Source organism: Erinaceus europaeus, chromosome 7, assembly GCF_950295315.1.
Source record: "Erinaceus europaeus chromosome 7, mEriEur2.1, whole genome shotgun sequence".
In the NCBI taxonomy this organism is placed as follows: domain Eukaryota; kingdom Metazoa; phylum Chordata; class Mammalia; order Eulipotyphla; family Erinaceidae; genus Erinaceus; species Erinaceus europaeus.
In genome coordinates, this window is record NC_080168.1 from 44,757,530 (window position 1) to 44,778,755 (window position 21,226).

At 46.5% G+C, this 21,226-nt stretch overlaps 1 protein-coding gene across 1 annotated transcript in view; it reads right to left on the reverse strand.

Annotated features, from left to right (window-relative positions):
- Positions 1-1,118: 1,118 nt before the first annotated feature.
- Positions 1,119-21,226, reverse strand: part of NUAK1 (NUAK family kinase 1) — a 79,400-nt gene continuing 59,292 nt past the window's right edge. The window contains exons 4-7 of the mRNA XM_007537104.3: positions 19,935-20,000; positions 10,871-10,990; positions 8,592-8,724; positions 1,119-4,091 (exon numbers count right to left, since the gene is read on the reverse strand). Coding sequence (XP_007537166.1) covers positions 2,932-4,091; positions 8,592-8,724; positions 10,871-10,990; positions 19,935-20,000 — 1,479 coding nt within the window. The 3' untranslated portion in view covers positions 1,119-2,931. The remainder of the gene's footprint in view (positions 4,092-8,591; positions 8,725-10,870; positions 10,991-19,934; positions 20,001-21,226) is intronic.

A 21,226-nucleotide genomic window follows, 5' to 3' on the forward strand; every position in this document is an offset into this window, starting at 1 on the left:
TGATACCATGCCAGTAAATCCCTACAGGACATTTCCAGTTTGGCAATTAGCAGTCAGTTGATCATTCACATTTGTACTCAAGACCTTAGGCATATTCAACACTCCCTTGAATTTCACCTTGAAAAGTGCTCCCATCACTAAAAAGCAGCACCTCCAAACAGGGCAGGAAATTCAGAGAGTACTTAGCATTTTTTGTTTGTGTGTTCGGTTAGCCTGGGGTCTTGAAGCACTTCCTGAAAACTGATCAAACCTTGAAATTTACCTGTAAAAAAAAAAAAAGAAGAAGAAGAAGTAATAATTCTACTCCTTTGGCAAATGTGTAAACGAAGACACAGAAAAGCCCACTGAGGCTAGGAAAGGACCAGGAGAAGTGACAGGGGATCTCCTGTTTGGTCCACCAGCTCACAAGAGTGTCTCTCATTTGTAATTCCACAGCAATGATTGGCTGGTAGGGATGAGAAGATTGAATCAGGAAGCGGGGGAGACACTCTTCTCACTGTCTGCCCTTTGCAAGGGTAAAGTCAGCATCATATCTAGAATCAAAGCCTGTCAGCAGACATCAGAACAAGTAGGGTCTATAGGACCTACTGATCCACTCCCCTCCAGTCCTCACTGGAGGGAAAAACATAGCCCACAAAATACCACAGGTGCGCAAGGCCACCAATGAGTTGAGAGCAACACCAGGACTCAACTCTGATCTCTGCCTCTGAGTGAGAGACTCTCTTTGCCACAATCCACAGTCTGGGTTTATTTACAAAAGAGAACACACATGTGTTTGGGGTGAGGGGAGAGAAGAAAAGATGTAGAATGGTTTCTCTTAATAGTGTCAGGTTTACCTACTGCTTAGGGGAAAAAAAAAGGAAGATGCTAAACAGATACTATCACTTGGCAAAAGGAAAAAATATATCAACCAGCAGGTGTTATATCTAAGTCACAGGCCAGCTGCCAGCATGGAGAACTGGCAGTGTGGCAGTTCTGGCTACTTGGAATTATGTAAAATGAGATAGAGGATGGAATTTAAGGGTGCAGAAGGCCTTCTACATACCCCTCACTGCCCCCCCCCACTCACTCACACGCTTCAGTAGCTATAGTTTTTTTTTTCTCTCTCCCTTTGAATCTGTAAGGAATTCAGGAAGGAGATGGAATTAATTGAATGAAAGGAAACTGAGAAGCTTCTCGTAATACACTTCTTAGTTCCCATTTAACTATTTCTTCTCTCCCAATGAATTGTTGTTGTCTGTTGGTTCTCAAGAAAACACCCCAAACTAGTCCTCTTTATAGTTCCAGGTGACCAGAAGTTCATTCACCACCTTAAAACAGGGTTTTGATAATCCCAGGCCCAGAGAATCTAAAGTCCTTCCAAACTCCCATATAATATCATTGATTCCAAACCTACTGTCTGAAGATGCTCTATTGTGGCGGAGATGTACCGTCTCCTGTCATCCAAGTGTCAAAAAGGAAAATACCCAGTTGCGTTGTTTTTTTAAGCTAAGAGTCCTGTTACTCCTCTTCTTTCATCTCGAAGACTATCTGGGTGGTTTCTAAGGGAATTTTCTCTTTTCTATAGGCTTCTTCCTAACCTGCTCAGTTCTTTCAACACCAAATTCATTAAATGAATGGAATTTCTTTCCCCCAAAAAACCTACCTACTTGAAACTATGACTCAGAATGCCTAGATTTGGGGGGAGAAAGCACATCCTACCTAACTTTCCTTCTTTCATTCAAATATCCCATCTACACTCTGACTCCCTAGAAGCAATCTTGCCTACATCAGAGGATACCATTTGCTATTAGTGAACTGGACAAATGGCTGAGCCAGTTAGTTACTCTTTTAGAGATTACAGAGAGTGTTGCATCTAACTCAAAGCATTCATGCAAGTGGGAGTTCAAGAGGCAGCATTCCAGTTAATATTGAGACTAAAAAGAAGTTGACAAGTTGTCCCCTGATCAGTGTGGATCAATTTCCATTCTGTGCAAAGATCAGAGGGTCCCCAGCTTCATTCTACACAATAGTATAGACGTCTGACACCACCATCTTTTTCCCTTTCTGGCCTCGGGAGGTCATGCTGAAGAGCAAGGCAGACATCAGGAAAATGGAGGCAGATAGCAAGAAGCCCCCAGTCACCATGGGCTGACTCTTAAGTCCTTGGCATTCTTTCTTTGACCAAACCTCTGTCTTCTACAGAAGGCAGGAGAGCAAATTCATAATTGCCACACCAGCATCATGAAAGTTATTATAGACCCCTTAGAACACCTTAACCTAGCAGCCAGAGTTCATCCAGGTCAAGGATCACAACTACATGACATGAGTACTGCTACCCCCTTCTCCTTTCCATGGCAGCCATTACTATTCAATCAACATACTCCTTCCCCATGATCCTGGGCTGCTCAAAAGCAGCATACCCAGAAGCCATTACCAGTTAATCACTGATTCTATATCAGGTTGCTGACAGCTTGCCAGCCCCAAGCAGTCAGATAAAGGTTGCTCTGTGAGGAGAGGGGGAGCAAGCTCTCTGAGCTCACCCCAAACAGATGACTCCAGTCTCTCTTGCTCCTCCAACAGAAGCATTCAGAAGACTTCTAAGGAGTGCTTCCTCTCCCATTCACTTGTTCCCCAGGCCCTAAGTGTTGGCCAACACCACCTCCCCATGGCACCTGCAGTCCTCTAGAATCTGCCAGAAGGCAATGCCAATTAAGACCCCAATTTGGGCCAACAATTGGCAGGACTGGCAGAGAACCCCACTTCTCTCCTTGAGGGGCTGGCTCAAGACTGCAAACTTGGCCAAGCCCAACGGCACCAGTCTTTTTCCAGTCCATTGCCACAGTCGGCAAAGAGGTAACCAGCTCACCAGCACAAGTCACTGCTCCTCATCCTCCCTTCTTCCTTGTGCTCACTCCTGGCCCCCCGCCCCCCCCCCAAACCCCAAGGCAGCTAGTTGAGCTTGTTGCAAATCTCCAGCGCCTTCTTGTAGACCTGAGTCACGTCATCCATGTCCGTAAGAAGGGAGAAGCTGCTGTCTCCTAGTCGGTTCCGGTACCGCTTCAGGTACTGCGGCCGAGATCTGTTCTGAAGCCCCTCAAAGTCCTGAATCTGGAGGAAGTTCTCAGCGGAGACACAGCTGCGGATGCGCTGGCGGGTGGGCCGGTTCTCTTGCAGATCCAGTAGGTCAAAGGAGTCACTGGACAGGACACTGTCATCGCTGATAACACTTGAAGGCCGGCTGTAGCTGCGGGACAGACCCTCGGCTAGGCCACCACACGGCTCCCCCCCCAAGGCTTCTAGGATGGGCACATTGGGGCTGGCGAGGGCTGGGTCCAGAGGGCCTGCTGAGTACTTGCTGTTGTGTTTCAAGATGCCCTTCCTGCGGCAGGATAGGCTAAGGGAGGGCACCCTGGCTGGGTCTGGGGGGCTGGGGGAAGGGGGACCATCGGCCAGGCTGTCATTCCCATCCAAGAGCTCTGAGGACTCACTGCGCTCTGGGGATGAGTAGTAGCCTGACTCTCTCTGTTGGGTCTTTTTCAAGATGCCTTTCTTGGGCATCGTGGCTGACTGCTTGGGGCTGAGTTTACCTGGCACTTCTGCCTCAGGGGAGCTGGGGAGGGGCCCCACAGTCCGACATAGGTCCTGCTCCATCTTGAAGGTGGAGGGCAGGGCAGGTCCAACCACGCCTTCGATGAAGCCAGTGCTGTGAGAGCGATGCTCACTGTTGCTGCGCTTCTTGAGGATGCCCTTGGGCCTCTTGGAGCTCAGCTTGGAGGGGCTTTCTGGCACTGAGTCTGGGCCTGACTGGACAAAGTCACTCTCCTTTTTGGACTTCTTCAGTGACCGCTGCCGCTCCAGCACCACCTCTGAGGCCCCGGGTTTGGCCAAGCCCTTCAACTTAGCCTCGGTCTCGGCCTGCAGCCCTGTGGAGCGGTGGTGCCAGTCAATGATGCGAGCCAGGAGTGGGGACTCAGAGGTGTGGAGGGCGTCACAATCGCAGACGCTGCTCTTGTAGCCCCAGTTCACCCACCAGTGGTTGGCAATGTCCTCAATGGTGGCTCGACGGTCAGGGTTCACCATAAGCATCCACCGGATGAGTCCTCGAGCATCTGCAAGACAGGAGGCAGGAGGAAGCAGGCATTACACAGGTACTCTGGGCTTTGTGACAGCAACATTCAGGGCTGACACTGGGGACTTGCTCACTTTAGGGGAAACCAGCTGATGCCTCAGACCAGCTATGTCTTCCAGAGTGAGCAGCAGAGCATCTCTGAGACTCAGCCATGATCTGTGCCTTATCACATCCTTGTCCTGTCACATGCTTGTCCACAGGAGCTTGCCATCAACTCAGAGTTTAGAAAAATGGGAAGGTGGCTCTGTGGTAGAGCACAAGCCTTGCATACATGAGGGCTTAGGTCTGATCTTTGGCCCCACAGAAGGGAGCAATACTGGTAAAGCAAGTGACATCCATGCTGGGAAGGCAGCATAATGTTTCTACAAAAGACTTTTATGCCTGAGGCTCCAAGTTTCCAGGTTCATGGCCTGCTTTAAAAGGGGGGGGACACAGTGGTACAGGGGGGGCCTTATGGAGGGCAGAGTGGTGCTTTGCAAACTCTCACCCATTAAAAAATAAATAAAATCTAGGGGGCAGAGCCAAGATGTTGACTTGGAGGCAGCTGCTGCCATGAGCTCCAACAACAGTGGCTGGATAGGCCACCAGGTTCCAGATGCTAGCAGGATGTCAACTAGACTTCCCTGGACAAAAAACCCTACCAATGTGTCCTGGAGCTCCACTTCCCCAGAGCCCTTCCCCACTAGGGAAAAGAGAGGCAGGCTGGGAGTATGGATCGACCTGTCAATGCCCATGTTCAGCGGGGAAGCAATTACAGAAGCCAGACCTTCCACCTTCTGCATCCCACAATGATCTTGGGTCCATACTCCCAGAGGGTTAAAGAGTAGGAAAGCTATCAGGGGAGGGGATGGGATACAGAGGTTTGGTGGTGGGAATTGTGCAAAGTTGTACCCCTCCTTATCCTATGGTTTTGTCAGTTTCCTTTTTATAAATAATTTAAAAAAAAAAAAGAACAAAGAATGAAACATGTAAAAAATTTAAATAAATAGATAAATAAATAAATAAAATCTAGGCTGCAGTAGAGTAAAGCTTTGCCATGTGTGAGGACCTAGGTTTGATTCCTTGTACAGCAGTCAAAAAGCAGAAAACAGGGCTGACAGAATAGCTCAAGAGAGACAGGGCCTGAATTCTATCCTGGGAAGGTACTAGCTCCCCTTGGTCATTTTTGTTGTTGATCAATAGCTGGCAAGGTCCTGGGTGACCTGAACTCCTGAGAAGTAAACAGGATGGTGGTTTATCTGGGAACTTAGTCACTATACCCTGCACCTCTCCAATGAACCAGGAATCCCCACCTTTTTTTGCCAGTAGGCAAGTAGGTGAGGCAAGTAAGACTGATATCAGGGTTCCTCTAAAATTTCTTAAATAACAAAAAAGCCAGTTTTGGGGACTGGGCAATGACATACCTAACTGAGTCCACACATTATCATGTGCACGGATCCAGGTTTAAGTCCACTGTCCCCACCTGCAGAGAAAAGCTTCACAAGCAATGAAGCAGTACTGTAGGTCTCTCTCCTCTATCTCCCTCTCCCCTGTCAGTTTCTCTGTCCTATCAAATAAAACAAAAGAAAAAGAAAAAATGGCCACTGGGGGGAGTCGGGCGGTAGTGTAGCAGGTTAAGTACACATGGCTCGAAGCCCTAGGACCGAAATAAGGATCCTGGTTTGAGCCCCTGGTTCAAGCCCCCGATTTGAGCCCCCGGCTCTCTACCTTCAGGGGAGTTGCTTCACAAGCAGTGAAGCAGGTCTGCAAGTGTCTATCTTTCTCTCCCTCTCTGTGTCTTCCCCTCCTCTCTCCATTTCTCTTTGTCCTATACAACAACAATGACAACAATAATAATAAATACAGCAATACAAAAACAACAAGGGCAACAAAAGGGAATAAATAAATAAATATTTTTTTAAATGGCCACTGGGAATGGTGGATTTGTCTTGCAGTTACCAAGCCCCAGTGGTAAACTCAGTGACAATAAACATATATTTTTTTAAAAGTATGATACAAGATAAAAATCTTTAATGCTGTAGAAGAGATAACATCATGGCTATACAAATAGACTCTAATGCCTGAGGCTGTGAAGTCCCAGATGCAATCCCCTGCACTACGATAAGCCAAGAGCTGAGCAGCGCTCTGGCTTAAAAACAAACAAACAAACAAACAACTTTAAGGAAAAAGATAAGATACATGCTATTCACATCGCATCTAATCTACCTGTTTCTCATTAATTCACTTACTCAGATATGTTTCTGTAAGATCGGTGATCAAGGTGTTTGTTTTCCTGGTCATCTGCCTATATTCAAAGAACAGCAAAAAACTGTGTGTCTTTCTCTCAGTGGTACGCGTGTGTTTGTCCAGCTAAAGTTAAATGACTGGATGGCACTCAGCTTTCTTGTTTCTGCTCTCCTGCTGGAAAACGGTGAGCTTTCCAATTTGTCCAGTCTACAACATTCACACCGTTCGACCACCTGTTGCTGATTTTGTTGTTTAGAAAGGCCCTGAGCATCATGCTAAAGGGTTGTCTAGTGTCTAATGTACTGAAATGCCCACTGTTCTGATGGGAGCATCTGCTGTGCCTTATGGGGGAAGGGTGTGTGTCAGACAAGCTCCACTCAGGCAGGAGCTTTAATGAATCAGCATTTTACAGGAGGTCTTTTCAGACAGCAGTGTACATAAAATAAGATTACAGATTGATCAGTTGATAAATTAATATAAGAGTAGGATCTGGAAGAGCTGTAGCTCATCTGGTAGAACTTTCCCCATGCCATGTTCAAGGATTTGGGCTCAAGCTTCCATGGGAGTACCATGGACAGCACCAAGGGAGCTCCATCGATGGTGGAGCAGTACTGTAGTGTCACTCCTCTCTCAGCACCATGGATAGCACCAAGGGAGCTTCAAGGATGGTGTAGTGGTATTTTTCCTCTTTTCTCTTTATTTCTCCCTTTCTCCTATCTCTAGATCCCTCGCTTAAAAAAAAAAAATTGGCCCAGGAGGCTGTTTATCAATATTGTACATGTGTGATGGCCTGCCTGAGTTCATTCTCTATCATATCACTTTAAAAAATATGGGTTGAGACTCACAGCAGTATAGTCTATTATCCCAAGAAGCAATGCCATAGAAACTGTATAAGACATAACTAAGGTGGGGGCTAATAAAGGATAATATAATGGTTATGTAAACAGATTCTCATGCCTGAGGCTCTAAGGTCCCAGTTTCAATACCCCACACCACTATAAGCCAGAGCTGAGCAGTGCTCTGGTAGTAATAATAATAATAATAATAATAACTAATACAGTGAGAATTAACTGTGTAACTGTGTGGGTATGGATGCACATACACATTCAGTGGGTACATTATAAAGTGTCTGTGTTCTAAGGATAGTCACCTATACACAGCAGCCTGTTTATACTTGTGTAAGTCTCCCATCAAGGGATGGAGCTCACGGTCTTGGTTGTTTTGACCAATAGAATATGGTAGAAGGGACACTATCTAGCTTTCAAGAACACACAGTTAAGAAGGGCTAGCAGTTTCTTCATTTTCCTTCTTAGAGCCCTGAAGGACAAGTAAGAAATCCAGGCTCTTTCTGTATTGCAGAACTGTAGGAGAAGCCTAGACAAGGTGAGAAGAGCTCTAGCTACTCTAGTATCTGCAGAGATGTGGCTGGGTGGTGGGTTTTTAACAAACTGAATTTATTTGGGGGTAATATGGGATGGAGTTACCATGTAGCAATAGATGAAGAGGTAGTACCTACATACCCACCAGGGGCATAACACCTAGAGCTCGTACAGGTTAGTACCCTTGGTTTCTATGTCTGTGGGACTGGGAAGGAGTTACTGGCACAAATTCTCCAAAATGTTTTGTATTTTGCCTCAAGGGTTATTGTTGGGGCTCAATATCTGTACTATGAATTCACTGTACCTGGAGGCCATTTTTCCACTGTTGTTGTTATTATTGCTGTTGTTGTTGCTGTTGTTGGATAGGACAGAGAGAAACTGAGAGAGGAAGGGAGGACAGAGAGGGGGAGAGAAAGACACCTACAGATCTGCTTCACTGCCTATAAAGCAACTCCCCTGTAAGTGGGGAGCCAGGGGCTTGAACCCAGTTCTTTGTGCCAGTCCTTGCACTTCACACTATGTGCACTTAACCCAGTGCATTATCACCACCACCACCCCAAAAAAATGTTTATTTACAGTGGAGAGAAGCCTCCAAAGAAGATATGGGACTTCTCCAAGTTCACCCGGGACTTGTAGCCAAATAAGACCCCTCAGCCTGACCTTGTCAGAGAACCACTGTTCTAAAGTTTTCATTTGAGACAGTTTGGGTAAAGTGGCCTAGGAAGTCAGCTTTGCCAAAAGACAAAGATATGAAGAGAAGAAAAAGAAAGAAAAGCAGAGACACCTCACAGGCACTGAAATGAAAGCAGAAAATCTGATCTAGGGCAGGTATGCGCCCCCTCCCCCATACCTCTGCCCCCCCGTTAGACACACACCTGAGGGCTGCGTGGGCTCCCGGTACTCCCCACTGCTGATCTGCCGAATGAGATTTTTGTGATCAAAACCATCGAAGGGCATCGTTCCGTAAACGAGAGTGTAAAGCAACACACCCAGGGCCCAGCTGTCCACCTGGAGCAGAAAGACAGGACATAGAGAAGCTGGGAAACAGATTCCAGGAGCCCACCTGAGCCATCAGCATCACAGCTTGTAAGCCATCTCCCCCAATGACCCCAGGGCCCCAGGAAATGAAGTGAGCACCTGGCAGATAAATTCCCACCAAAGTTGCCAACTGGTGCTCAAGGTACCTGGTCCCAACCTCTATAAGAACCCTCTTAACTACATTATCTTCTTTAAATTTCACTCTAACTGTGTGAATCAGGGAGGGCCTAGATGGTTTTTACCCCCATTTCACAGGTGAGACTACTGGAAGGAACTAGTGGTTTCACCCCAGCCACGGAAGTAAGACTGAGAAACAGAGACAAAACTGTGGAATGTATTCATCTTGAACAGACAGCCTCTCCCTGCTCCTTGCTGCCACAACTCATAGGCCCAGCACCGCAAGATCTTTTATTTATATTTTTTCAATAGAGATTAGACTTCCATGTGAAATCTCCCACTTATTAACGGTAGTTGTTTGCTTGTTTATTTGCTTTATACTAGTAGAGCATGCTTTCAAGGCCAGATTACATTCTGCTGGTTTGGAAACTCTGAACTTGATCATCAGAGGCTGAAAGGGCATTCATGATCTGTGATGAACTCACAGTCTTGAGTCTCTGCACTTTTGCAAATTGAATCCCATTCTCCTTCCTTACCCTTGTTTTAGAAAGACTTTCCGCTTTCCCTGCCATTGGTAGTGGCATCCTTTCCTCACCACCACCATCACCCTCACCACTCCGCCACAACCCAAAACACTCTCAAACAGATAAATATTTAGAAGGGAACATATAAGCCCATTGAGAGGCTGTAACTCAAAGGCTATGGAATGGATGAATCCCTTTATAAAGAGAACCAGCTTTTCAGAAGAGAACAGTCATCCATAATTCACTCTAACTCAAAATAACCTTTCCACAAGTACCCCACCCTGAAAGTTTTAGGCACATCAAGAAGTATATTTCTGTGAACGAATACAATGAAGATGCATTGTCATAACAAAAAAATGCATACTGTCAAAGACATGAGTAAAGAAGGTATTATTCACTGTTAAGTCAGGGGCTTTTGGATTTGTTTTTTATTTTGCCTACTATATTAGGGGCAAGTGAAAGCTGTCTAAACCTGGGGAAGTGATATAGTAAATTATGGCATATTCAGATAGTCAAACATTACATCATCATTCAAAACTGTTTTAATAATAATTCAGAAAATGCCACAAAATAATCTAAGTTATACAAAAGATAAGCTAGACATAGGATTATGTACACACATCATTATCTTACTTATTTTTTAAATGCAGGGATCTACATTGGAAAAAAAATCTAAGTGTCACAAAAGTATTAAGTGGTCATTAGCTTGCAAGAGTTTTGCAGGTAATTTAATTTTCTCTTTTAGAATTTTCAAAAAAAAAATTTAGGGGGGCAAGGCATTAGCACAGTGGGTTAAGCACACATGGCGCAAAGCAAAGACCAGTGTAAGGATTTCGGTTAGAACCCCCGGCTCCTCACCTGTAGGGGAGTTGCTTCATGGGTGGTGAAGCAGGTCTGCAGGTGTCTATCTTTCTCTCCCCTTCTCTGTCTTCCCCTCCTCTCTCCATTTCTCTCTGTCCTACCCAATAACAACATCATCAATGACAACAATAATAATCACCACAACAATAATAAAAAAACAAGGGCAACAAAAGGGAAAAAAAAAATAGCCTCCAGGAGCAATGGATTTGTGGTGCAGGCATGAAGCCCCAGGAATAATAACCCTGGAATCCATTAATTAATTAATTAATTAAAGACAGAAGCCAAAGGGTAGAGAAATTAAAAGCACCAAAGCTTCCTTCAATGTGATTGTAGCTGGGGTTGAAACTGGGTTGAGTGCATGACAATGCAAATCACTACACAACTGAGTTATTTTGCTGAAGCCTAGAATTTTCTAGATTTCCAAATATTCTCATAAAAGGGTATATTATAATTTTAATCAGCATGTAAGAGAAAGGTTTTGTTTTGCATGTCTTTTTTTTTCAAGTTATTTCCAGAATCCCTCTAGATTTCTTTCCTTCCCCTACATCTAACCCCAGTAACACACACACACACACACACACACACACACACACACACACACACACACTGCTCACCTCAGGACCCCTGTAAGGCCTGCCATTGACAATTTCAGGAGACGCATAGAGTGGGCTCCCACAAAACGTTTGCAAGAACTTGTCCTTCTGGTACAGGTTGGAAAGCCCAAAGTCAGCAATCTACAAAGGGAAAAGGCAAGATACCAGGATATTTGTTAGATTTTTTTTTTCTCCTACTCTTTCTTAAAATTTTCAGGTAGAGGGAGAGAGATAAACATTAAACCACCACTCCAGTACTCACTGAGCCTCCCAAGATGCTACCTATGGTGTTTCATGCAGTGCTGGGGCTCAAACCAGGGAGCTGGCATATGGTAAGGGATATATTCTACTGGACACACTATCTCTAAGTTCTTTTGTTAGATTTTTCAAGAGAAGTCAGAAATCAGAACTTTATGTGAAATCTCCTGATTACTAATGTTTTCCATTATTCTGTTTTTAAATATTTATTAAGCAGACAGAGATAGAAATTGAAAGGGAAGGGAGATATAGAGAAGGAAAGAGAAAGAGAGACACTTGCAGCACTGCTTTACCTCTTGTGAAGCTTCTCCCCTACAGATGAGGATCTGGGGCCTGAACCCAGGGCTTTGTGCATGGTAACCCATGAACTCATCCAGGTACACCACCACCTGACCCTGTTTTATTTTTAAAGAAAGGTTAACCACACACACTTACAAAGTCACACCACCTCCACCACTGGCTTCTGCCACTCCCCCAGCTGACTTCCATTTAGGCTTTTCAATAGGCCGAGTAATTCCCATCCATGCCCGGAAAGCAGCCCAGCCGGCCCAGGGGCCCTATTTTGAATGCAATCTCCAGAATAAGCCAGTTTTGTCATAAGTCGGCCCTGAATGAGTGGAATGTCAATGAAAGCACCAGAGGGACCAATGCTTTCAGGAAATACATTCTCGAGGGCTTATACCTCGAGAATGCATTTAATTGCCCCAGATTCCACTTTCTCATCAGAGCCCCTGACTTGCTAGCAGGAAATGGGTTGCAGGTTTTATGAAGTGTGGCCTGTCAGTCAAAGGAGAAACCCTGCTGTCTCCCATGGCAGCAAAGCAGGATGAGAAACGTCCCATCCACCATGTCTTCGTGTTTGGGGACGGGGTGAGCTTCCAAAGACACATGCATGAGAGGGACCCACATTCATGCCTCCAACTCTCCCAGCCTGGACACCCTTGCTCTCCTGGCAATGTGTTCCAGCCCCTTTCTGCCCTCGGACTGATGGCTATCAGGCTCTATAGGCAAAACTGTCATAGCTGCCGACATAAGATTAATAGGAACCCAGATTAGCCCCTGTTCTTGGCAATTGGGTGGAAAAAGCAGCATCCACTGACACATACATACAGGGAGTTCTCAAGTCAGAGCCACCTGAACTTAGGCTTCAGTGCCAGGATGCCATGTTTATGGAAATTCTTACCAACTCTGAGAAGAAATGGCCTCTAGTCAGGAAATGTCTCAGAAGTCTGGGTTTTTACATCTGTGGAATGTCTAGCCTATCCCCACCACCACCAGTGTCAAGGTCTTCACCCAAGTAAAGAGGGTGGGGGGGTAATAATGGTTAATGCAAAAAGATTCTCATGCCTGAGTCTCCACAAAGTCTCAGATTCAATCCCCTGCACCACCATAAGCCAGAGCTGAACATTCCTCTGGTAAAAAAAAAAAAAAAGAGTAAACGATATAAAGAATACAAAAGAGGTTGGAGACATAGCTCACCTGGTAGGGTGCATGCCTTGGCATGCACATGGCTGAAGTATGAGCCCCCCACACACACTATATACAAGCTACTATGGCATCAGAGAAGGCTCCAAGTTCTCGCTCTCTCTCTCTCTCTCTCCCTCCCTCCCTACCTACCTCTTTCCCTCTCTCCCTCCCTCCCTCCCTCTCTCCTTATTCATGTGTCTGTCTCTCTGATTAAAAGAGTCGGCCCTGGAATGACAAAATGGCACGTATGTGAGGCCCTGACTCTACAAACTTTTACTTATTTGTTACCCTATTTAATTTAGGTTATCAGTGGAGCTCAGTTCTGGCACTATGAATTGATCCCTCCTGGTAACACCCCCACCCATTTTATTAGATAACAGAGAGAAACTGAGAGAGGAGGAGACAGGGAGAGAGAAAGACACTTGCAGACCTTCTTCACCACTTGTGAGGTATAACCCCTGCAAATGGAAAGCAGGGGCTGGAATCTAGGTCCCTGGAAATGGTAATGTGTGGATTTAGCTGGTACCACTGCCCAGCCCCACATTTTTGTAAAGGATATCAAGGACTTAAGACAGGAATGAGCACAATCTAATATTATTTGCTTCTCACCTTTAAATCCAAGCAAGTCACTTTATTAATAGTAACTTCATGACACTCAAAAGAGGGTGTCTCCCAACATCAAAAACCCTCAAAAGTGAAGGAAGAAGAAAGCTCTAAGTGAGAGAGATAGTCCTGGAGTTTAAAGCACATTGAACAATAAAAATGAGAAGCCCATTCATTTCTCAAGTCTCCCTCGGCCTTAAGTCAGAAGGTCTCCGCTGGGCACTCATTCGTCTCCAGCAGCTGCATGTTCATCAAAGAGAGAGAGGCCCCAGGCTCACCACTGGTGGCAGAAGCCAGCATCAAACTAGAAAGGATTAACACTGTTGGTTTTCCACCACACTCCATAAAGAGAGCCTGGAGCAATTGCTACCCGCTTCTGAGACTGCACTGTGTGAGGGAATGTAAGGGGTGCAGTGTTCCAGCATCTCTGCATGCAGATCCAGCTACCCACCCACCCTCGAATCAGCATGAAACCTCAGGCACTTTCCTCCTCCAAGCAGCCTCAGAGCTCTTTGGAAGCTTGTTACTGAGAGTCCAGATCCCTGCATGACTCAATGCACTCATGCCACTTGGAATCTGGGTTTCTACTTCTATGCAATGGGGATGATGGTAAAAGCACAAGCTATCTCCAAGGGCTGATAGGAATTGCAAGGGCTGAAAGACAGAAAGTGCTTCCTTCATCTGTGCCAGGCTCAGAAGGAACCTTCAATGTTTGCAGTTGCCACTTAAACCTCTCCAAGTCTGACTTCTTGCAGAGAAAACAGAATGGCAGAAAGCCCCAGCCTGGAATCAGGTTAACTGAGGTGATGGTAACAGCAGCAATCGCAGCAACACTGCTATGTACTGATATGTACTGGTCATTGCTCTGTAAGTACTACATATATGAATCTATTCAACCCTCCCAGGAAGTTACCATCATGCCCATTTTGCACATAAGACATACAGACAGAATTGTCTGGCCTGGGACATAGGGAAAGAGCCCCTTGACCATGAATCTCTACAAAAGGGGAACACCAGTGGTTAGGGAGTAGGTTTTGGGGAGGAACTTTTCAGGTGATAACAACCCATAAAGGAAGACACACTCCACAGCTCCTTTCCAACTGGGGTTTGACTGCTGTGGCTTTGTCCCTTCTGCCAGGCTCCTGAGCTGTCAGAAAGTTAAGGTAGGGGCTGGAATAATGAGCAGAAGTGAAGGCAGCCTTTGCTGACCCAATATCAGAGCTCATCCTGCCTCTCTGGAGAGACTGGAGATGATCCAACAGAGGCAGCTTGGAAAGCATTAATTGGAGAGCAGAGAAAGATGAAAATGTAGGTGCAGACACACACACACACACACACACACACACACAAAAGAACAAATGAGCAAGAAGTTTGTGCATTCACACAATCAAAAGCTGAGAGGCCTCTATCTTGAGCTTCTTGCTTTGTCTTGTTAAGCCTCAGAAGTTTCTAGCTCATCTCAGCTTGGCCATTCAAAGCTTCTTTCAGCTGCTCCTCTTATCCACAGCAGCTTAGTCACCAGGGCCACCAGGCCACCTGCCCTGTGCCCCCCTCTCCTCCCCAGTCCTTTGGAGGGTGGGAGTTGGGGGAGGGACAGAGACCCAGTCCCTGCCTGGCCCCTCAGTGCATTGTCAGGCTCTTTTTATATTTTCCAGGAGCCTTCTCTGGGAATTGTCTGCATTCCGTTCTCCCAGTGAGTGGGCTGGTGGGCCTGGCCCATTTTTATTAATTTACAAATTAATGCTAGGCTAGGCGGCTATTTTCGTAGCTGGTGCAGCTTCCACAGAGGGCGGCATGTGGCGCAGAGAAAGCGCATTGCTCTCATTCTTTCTAGCCTGCAGACTGTGAGTATTTTTAGAAGCCACGCCCTCTGGCACTGGCCAGAGCCAGTGTTTCTAGTGCCAGATGTGCTAAACATCAGGTGAAGAGGAGTAAGCTGCAGGGCTCACACCAAAAACTGCACGGCAGGGGAAGAGTTTCAAGTGTGCAGGCTCTCCACCCTTGAGATGGGAGATGGACCCAAGCTTGGAAAAGCACTCTGGTGCTCAGACTCTGGTGCTCAGAGCTGGTTAAAACGCTGTCATCCCCCGCCCCATGGAGACACAGATGAGATAGGCTTGCTTGAACACAGAGCCCAGCTTGTGGCCATGTGTCTGCCTGCCTCTGTCACAACTGCCTTTCTAAGCGGTAACAGCAAAATGCTGAGTCAGGAAGAGTGCAGGAACGCAGCCGGAAGGCAAATCTACACCAGCTGAAAGCCATCTCCAAAGACCTTGGGAGTGGGTGTGAGATGATGAAAAGAGAACTGGCCTGGAAGTCAAGCATGTGAGTTCTCATTCTGGCTGTCAGGCAGGCAGCTGAGAGCGCTGTACCGCATTTTAGGGAAACAACGGCAAGCGATGGCGTCTATCCTCATTCCCCATGGGCTCTCAGGCTCAGCACCGTGAATTCCAAGGCCAGAATCATGCCCACAGTAGGGGCTGGAGAAGGACTCTCAAGTTTCCATCACTGTTTGTGTTTTTGTCATCACTGAGGCTTCACTGCTCCAGAATGACAAAGAAGCAGAAAGAGAAAGACCACAACACCGAAGCTTCCTCCAGTGCAGTGAAGGCTGGGTTCAAACCTAGGCTATGCACATAGCAAAGTAGTGCACTGTCCAAGTGACCTATTTCACTGGCCCCCTCAAGGATTCTGTAGTCTCTAGGAGTCTCATATCCTATAAGCATTCCTCAAATGAGCAGAAGGAAGGATTCATTAATGCCAGAGACTAGAAGATTTGTTGTTTAGGGGAAAGAGACAGGGGGGGGGGGGAGAGACTGACTTACCTTGAGAAATTTCAAAAATTCTGAAGGTGGCTGGGGACATATCATAATAACTATACAAAAAGTCTTTCATGCCTAAGGCTGAGGTCTCAGGTTCAATCCCCAGTACCACCATAAACCAGAGCTCAGTAGTACTCTGGAGAAATAAAAAAAATAATAAAATATAAATAAAATGAATTTTGGGCAGGGAGATAGCATAATGATTATGCAAAAGACCTTCATGCCTGAGAATCTAAGGCCCTAGGTTTGATTCCCCAGCACCACCATAAGTAAGAGGTGAGCAATGCTCTGGTCTCTCTCTGTATCTTTCTCTGTATATCTTATTAAAATAATTTTTTTAAAAGATTTTAAAGGAAACTCTAAGGAAAAGACAAGAAGAAAGATATGACCAGCTCCTTCCCTTGGATCATGTCACATGTGTCTGCTGTTTCTCTACTTAGTGCACAGGACTCCTGCCTGAAGGGCTTGGTCCTGGGAGCTAGGAGGCCAACCCTGGTCTCAGTGCTTATGCAAACACCCCAGCCTCCAGGCCCCTGCCCCATTGTTCCTAGCACAATTGGTTTTAGAATTCTGACCATTCATCTCTTCCATTGGGGAATGCTATGACTCCATAGGAAGCTATGTGCCTTATCACTTCTGGGACTACATCATGGGACAGAGAGGTCACACTGTGCCACAGAACCTAGTCCCCAAGCCAGAGGCTCACATTCCAGGCCTTGTAAAGGCTATATTTTGTGGTGAGAGCTCTGGGGGCAGGTGGCAGGGAGAATCTGAAGAGAATGCTACAGGGTGGATGATATAAACCCTTAGAACAGGCCCCTCAGACCAGACCCAAATTCTCTGCCTGTGGTCTAGCCACCCCTCTTGGTCACTCACTGCAGCTCAGTTTCTCTCCCTAAGGCCAGGCATTCCAGCAGGTGCCATGGATATGAACAGTCAAGCCCTAAAGGCTTCAACCACAGCATTAGCTAAAGTTCTGGCATTTGTCATTGGCACCCAAGATAGGACACATGGCAGTCACACAGTAACTGCTTTGAAAAGACTCCATGAAAAGGAATGAATGAGAGGTCAGAATATATTGGAAGACCCTAGCAGGAGCAGATAGCATAATGGTTCTGCAAAGAGACTCTCATGCCTAAGGCTCCAAAGTCCCAGGTTCAATGCCCCATACCACCATAAGCCAGAGCTGAGCAGTGCTCTGGTCAAAATTTAAAAAAAAAAAAGTTTTTTGCAAGACCCAGGTTCAAGCCCCAAATCCCACCCGTAGGGGGAGACTTCAGGAGTGATAAAGTAGGCCTGCAGATGTGTCTCTCTCCCTATCTACCAATCGCCTCTTAATTTCTCTCTGTCCTATCAACTGTATGAAAGAAAAAAAAAAAGATAAAGCAAAAACTTAAAAAGAAATGAATGAGCAACCAGTAATCCCCAGAAATATGGGCTAACAGCCCCAGTGAAAACCTGAAAGTAAAGCCATTTACCCAACCCACTAACTACAGTGACCACTGGCTGAGACTCACACCAAAACTCTTAACTAGACTTACAGCCCAGTGCTCAGTCTTTTAAAACAAGCCTGCTGGGATATTTCTCACTCAGTAACACAGTTGAAGATATAGGGTTAAATGATGTCCCCAATGGCAAACAACAATACAGGGTGAAACTGTCTTTTTCTGGTGTCCTTTTTTTTTTTTCTGAAATGAAGACTTGGGGGAAGGTGGGCCTGGAGGGTCTCCAGCATGTGTCATATTCTCAAGCTGCCTCCACAGTCACCATGGAGCTCCCTCACTGCCATCTTTGGTGCTCCCTTGTGTTGTAGGATACCAAACTTGGGCCTCACACAGTAAGGTCTACGCTACTGAGCCATTCCCCAGCCCCAAGGTGAGGTTGGCTAACTCAGGGCTGAGCAGTGGTGGACCCAGGTAGCAAGCACATGTTATAATGGTCAAGGACCCTAGTTCAAGCCCCAAGTCCCCACCTGCAGGGGGAGGCTTCATGAACAGTGAAGCAGGGCTGCAGGTGTCTCTCTCCTTTCTCATCTCCCCCTTCCCTCTCAATTTCTATCTCCACCCAAAATAAATAAATAAATGAAACAGAAATATTAAGAAAGAAAGGGAAATTGTCTAACTCTGCATAGCCAGTGCTCCTGCTAGAACAACTCAGCCATCTGACCAGTACTGGAAGAGACCCTGAGGTTCCACTTCCTGCTCCTGCAGAGAAGGACTTAGACCATCTGTGCCTCTCCTTACCCTCAGGGTTTCACAGAAATAGGTGAGCATAGCGAGTCAGTCTGCAAGAAGCCACGGCTTCCAAGGCTGACAGTGAACAATGGTCACCACCATGATCTGCACACAGAATCCAAATGCCAAAGAAGCTTTGGCCTGCCCAGCAAGGAAACAGTCTCCCAGCAGTGCACCCCTCAACTGAGAGCAACCGGAATAACAAAGTGAACAGTACAAGGCCATTCCCAGGCCCAGTGCAGAGAGCAGGGGTGAGACACTCACATCACCAGAGGCCAGCTAGTGGGAGCCCCCCTGGATACTGGGAGACAAAGGCCATTGCATAATGAGACCCATGCTGCGAGTTCCATTTATTTTGAAGCCATCTTTGCTTACTTTGCAGACATGATCAAAAGGACATGGGGAGCACCCTATAGGAGGCACTTGAGCCCTGCTGGACAGGAGAACTTTGTCCAGTTCCAGTGGCAGCCAGCAATAACACCCCCCCACCACCATCACACACATGGAAACCCAGTTACATGGGGGGTGAGGAGATTGGGGAAGAGTTAGAGGAAGGGTGGGAAGTAAGAAAAATAGGAGACAGGGCAGGTGGTGGTGCACCTGGTTGAGCACACACTTAAACCATGTATAAAGATCCAGGTTCAGGGGCTGAGCAGTGGCACACTGAGTTACACATAGTACAAAGCACAAGGACCTGTGCAGGGGTCCTGGTTTGAGCCCCCAGTTCCCCACCTTGATGGGGGGGTCACTTCACAAGTGGTGAAGCAGGTCTGCAGATGTCTATCTCTCTCCCTATCTTCCCTTCCCCTTTCAATTTCTCTTTTGTCCTATCAAAATAATAATAATAATAATAATAACAACAATAATAATAACCACAAGAGCATGGAGCATGGAGCCCCAGTAATAACCCTGGAGGCAAAAAAAAAAAAGATCCAGGTTCAATCCCCAGTTCCCCCACCTCACGAGTGGTAGAGCAGTGCTGCAGGTCTCTCTCTGTCTCTGTTTATCTCCCCCTCTCCTCTTGATTTCTGTCTCTATCCAATAAGTAAGTGAATAAAAAAGAAAACTTGCCAAAAACTAAAAAGGAAAATAGGAGACCTGGGCTGGGCTGGGCTGGGCTGGGCTGGGCTGGGCTGGGCTGGGCTGGGCATGACAGAAAGTGGCCAGGGAACAAGGTCCAATTAAAAAAAAAATTCAGAGCCCTGTAAGGCAAACAAAGCACTGGTGGTTTGAACTTGACTCACCCCTGATTCCACTGCCAACCACTGTGCTACTTCAAACTAAACAAAGTGACTGAGCCTCTCTGTGCCTCAGTTTCCCCTTCAAGGAAACGATGCAGGTAGCGTCAAGTGCATGTCTTGCCAGATTGCTTTGAAGACTGGATGGCAGCACTGGGACACACGCAGGCTATGTGCAACTGTTATACGTGTCAGTGGTGATGAATGGAGACCATAAGCTTCATGAGATTAGGGCTGCATCCCAGTCACCCCCGTTACCCCAGCCTGAAGAACAACATCGGGCATGTGGTAGGAGGTACACATGTGCCTGCTGGATTTCACTGCTGGAAGCAAACTGTCCTGCCTGCCCCCACCCCCAACCAGAGAGGAGAGCAGCCTCCCTGGTTAGTTTCCAGGCTGCAGCTTCCCACAGGCCTGTAACCCCCACCGCAATGCATATCAATCAAGGTGACAAGAGCTTTACCTTAATGTTGCAGTTGTCATCCAGCAGTATATTTTCCAGCTTCAAGTCTCGGTGGACCACGCCGTTCTGAAAAGAGAAGGCAGGCGAGGGATTGAATGGGAGCGGCTGGGAGGAGGAAGGGGAAGGAGGGTGGTGAGCACAGGGAAATGTTTGACAGATGAAAAAGACACGCCAGCCCCGGTGGTCTTCCCCTCCAACCTGGGGGCTGCTCACTGTCATAGAGCTGCTGCCCCTGCTGCTCCCCACTCTGTCCTAAGAAGGGGGGACAGGAGAGCATTAGTCACTTGCTGTGTGGTTCAGGGAAAAATGACTGGAATCCATTCTCCCCCAGAGCCTGTAAAACAGCAGGGGGATTCTTTGTGGGAATGTAATTCCACTGTGTGAAAGCAATCCAGTTGCAGACAATGTCTGTCTGTGATGTGATTCCCAGGGAAGAAGCTGATTTCTGTACTGGGGACTCAGAACATTGTGGGGTTATGGCCCCTGCTTGTCTGTCTGTCTGTTCGTCTGCCTGCCTCTCCATCACTGGGTAGGGGCCTGGCTCAACTTCTCCTGTCCTAGGATGCTAATCCACACATGTCGTGAATATCATCACACAGCTGTCCCAGACTACTTCCTAAGCAGCTGAGATGGAAGGTTCTGGAGCCGCTCTCTGATTGGCAGGACTCAACACAGCGGGGAGGAGGAGGGGCAGTGAGAGTGGGGAAAGTAAAGGGGACCACAGCCACTGGCTGAGCAAAGCAGGTTGCTGTTTATTGTACTGGGTGACTTTTCCATCTGGGCAGGGTGGAGAACTGAACTGCAACCACATCACTGAAAGGCAGAAGGAGTTTCTGATAGGCTATAGGGTTCAATTCTTGCCAGCTGTGACAGGTGCAGGGTTCAAATCTTTCTAAAAAAAAAAAAAAAAAAAACTCAAAGAGTTTATAAGGGGTTAGCCCCAGGAAGAGAAGTAAAACTGAAAAGCATTAGTTATTTGGGACCAGGTGGATGACTAGCAGGGAGTAGTTTTTTTAATACCCTTCAGCTTAATTGGACACTTGCAATAGAAGCTGTTCTTTTAAGCAAATCACCTGGTCTTTCATTCAAGACTTTTTTTGTTGTTGTTGTTAAGAGCCTGCTTGTTCACAGTGAGTGCTTAACTGTTTATTTTCCACTCCCCTTAGACAGTTCCTCATAGCTCCAAAACACTGGCTGGAGAGACAGAAATGAGTATTTCTTCTCCTTTTTCAAACCCAGGATTTGAAGGATGAAAAGACAGGGAACACTAGATATCTAGTTTTGTTGAGTCT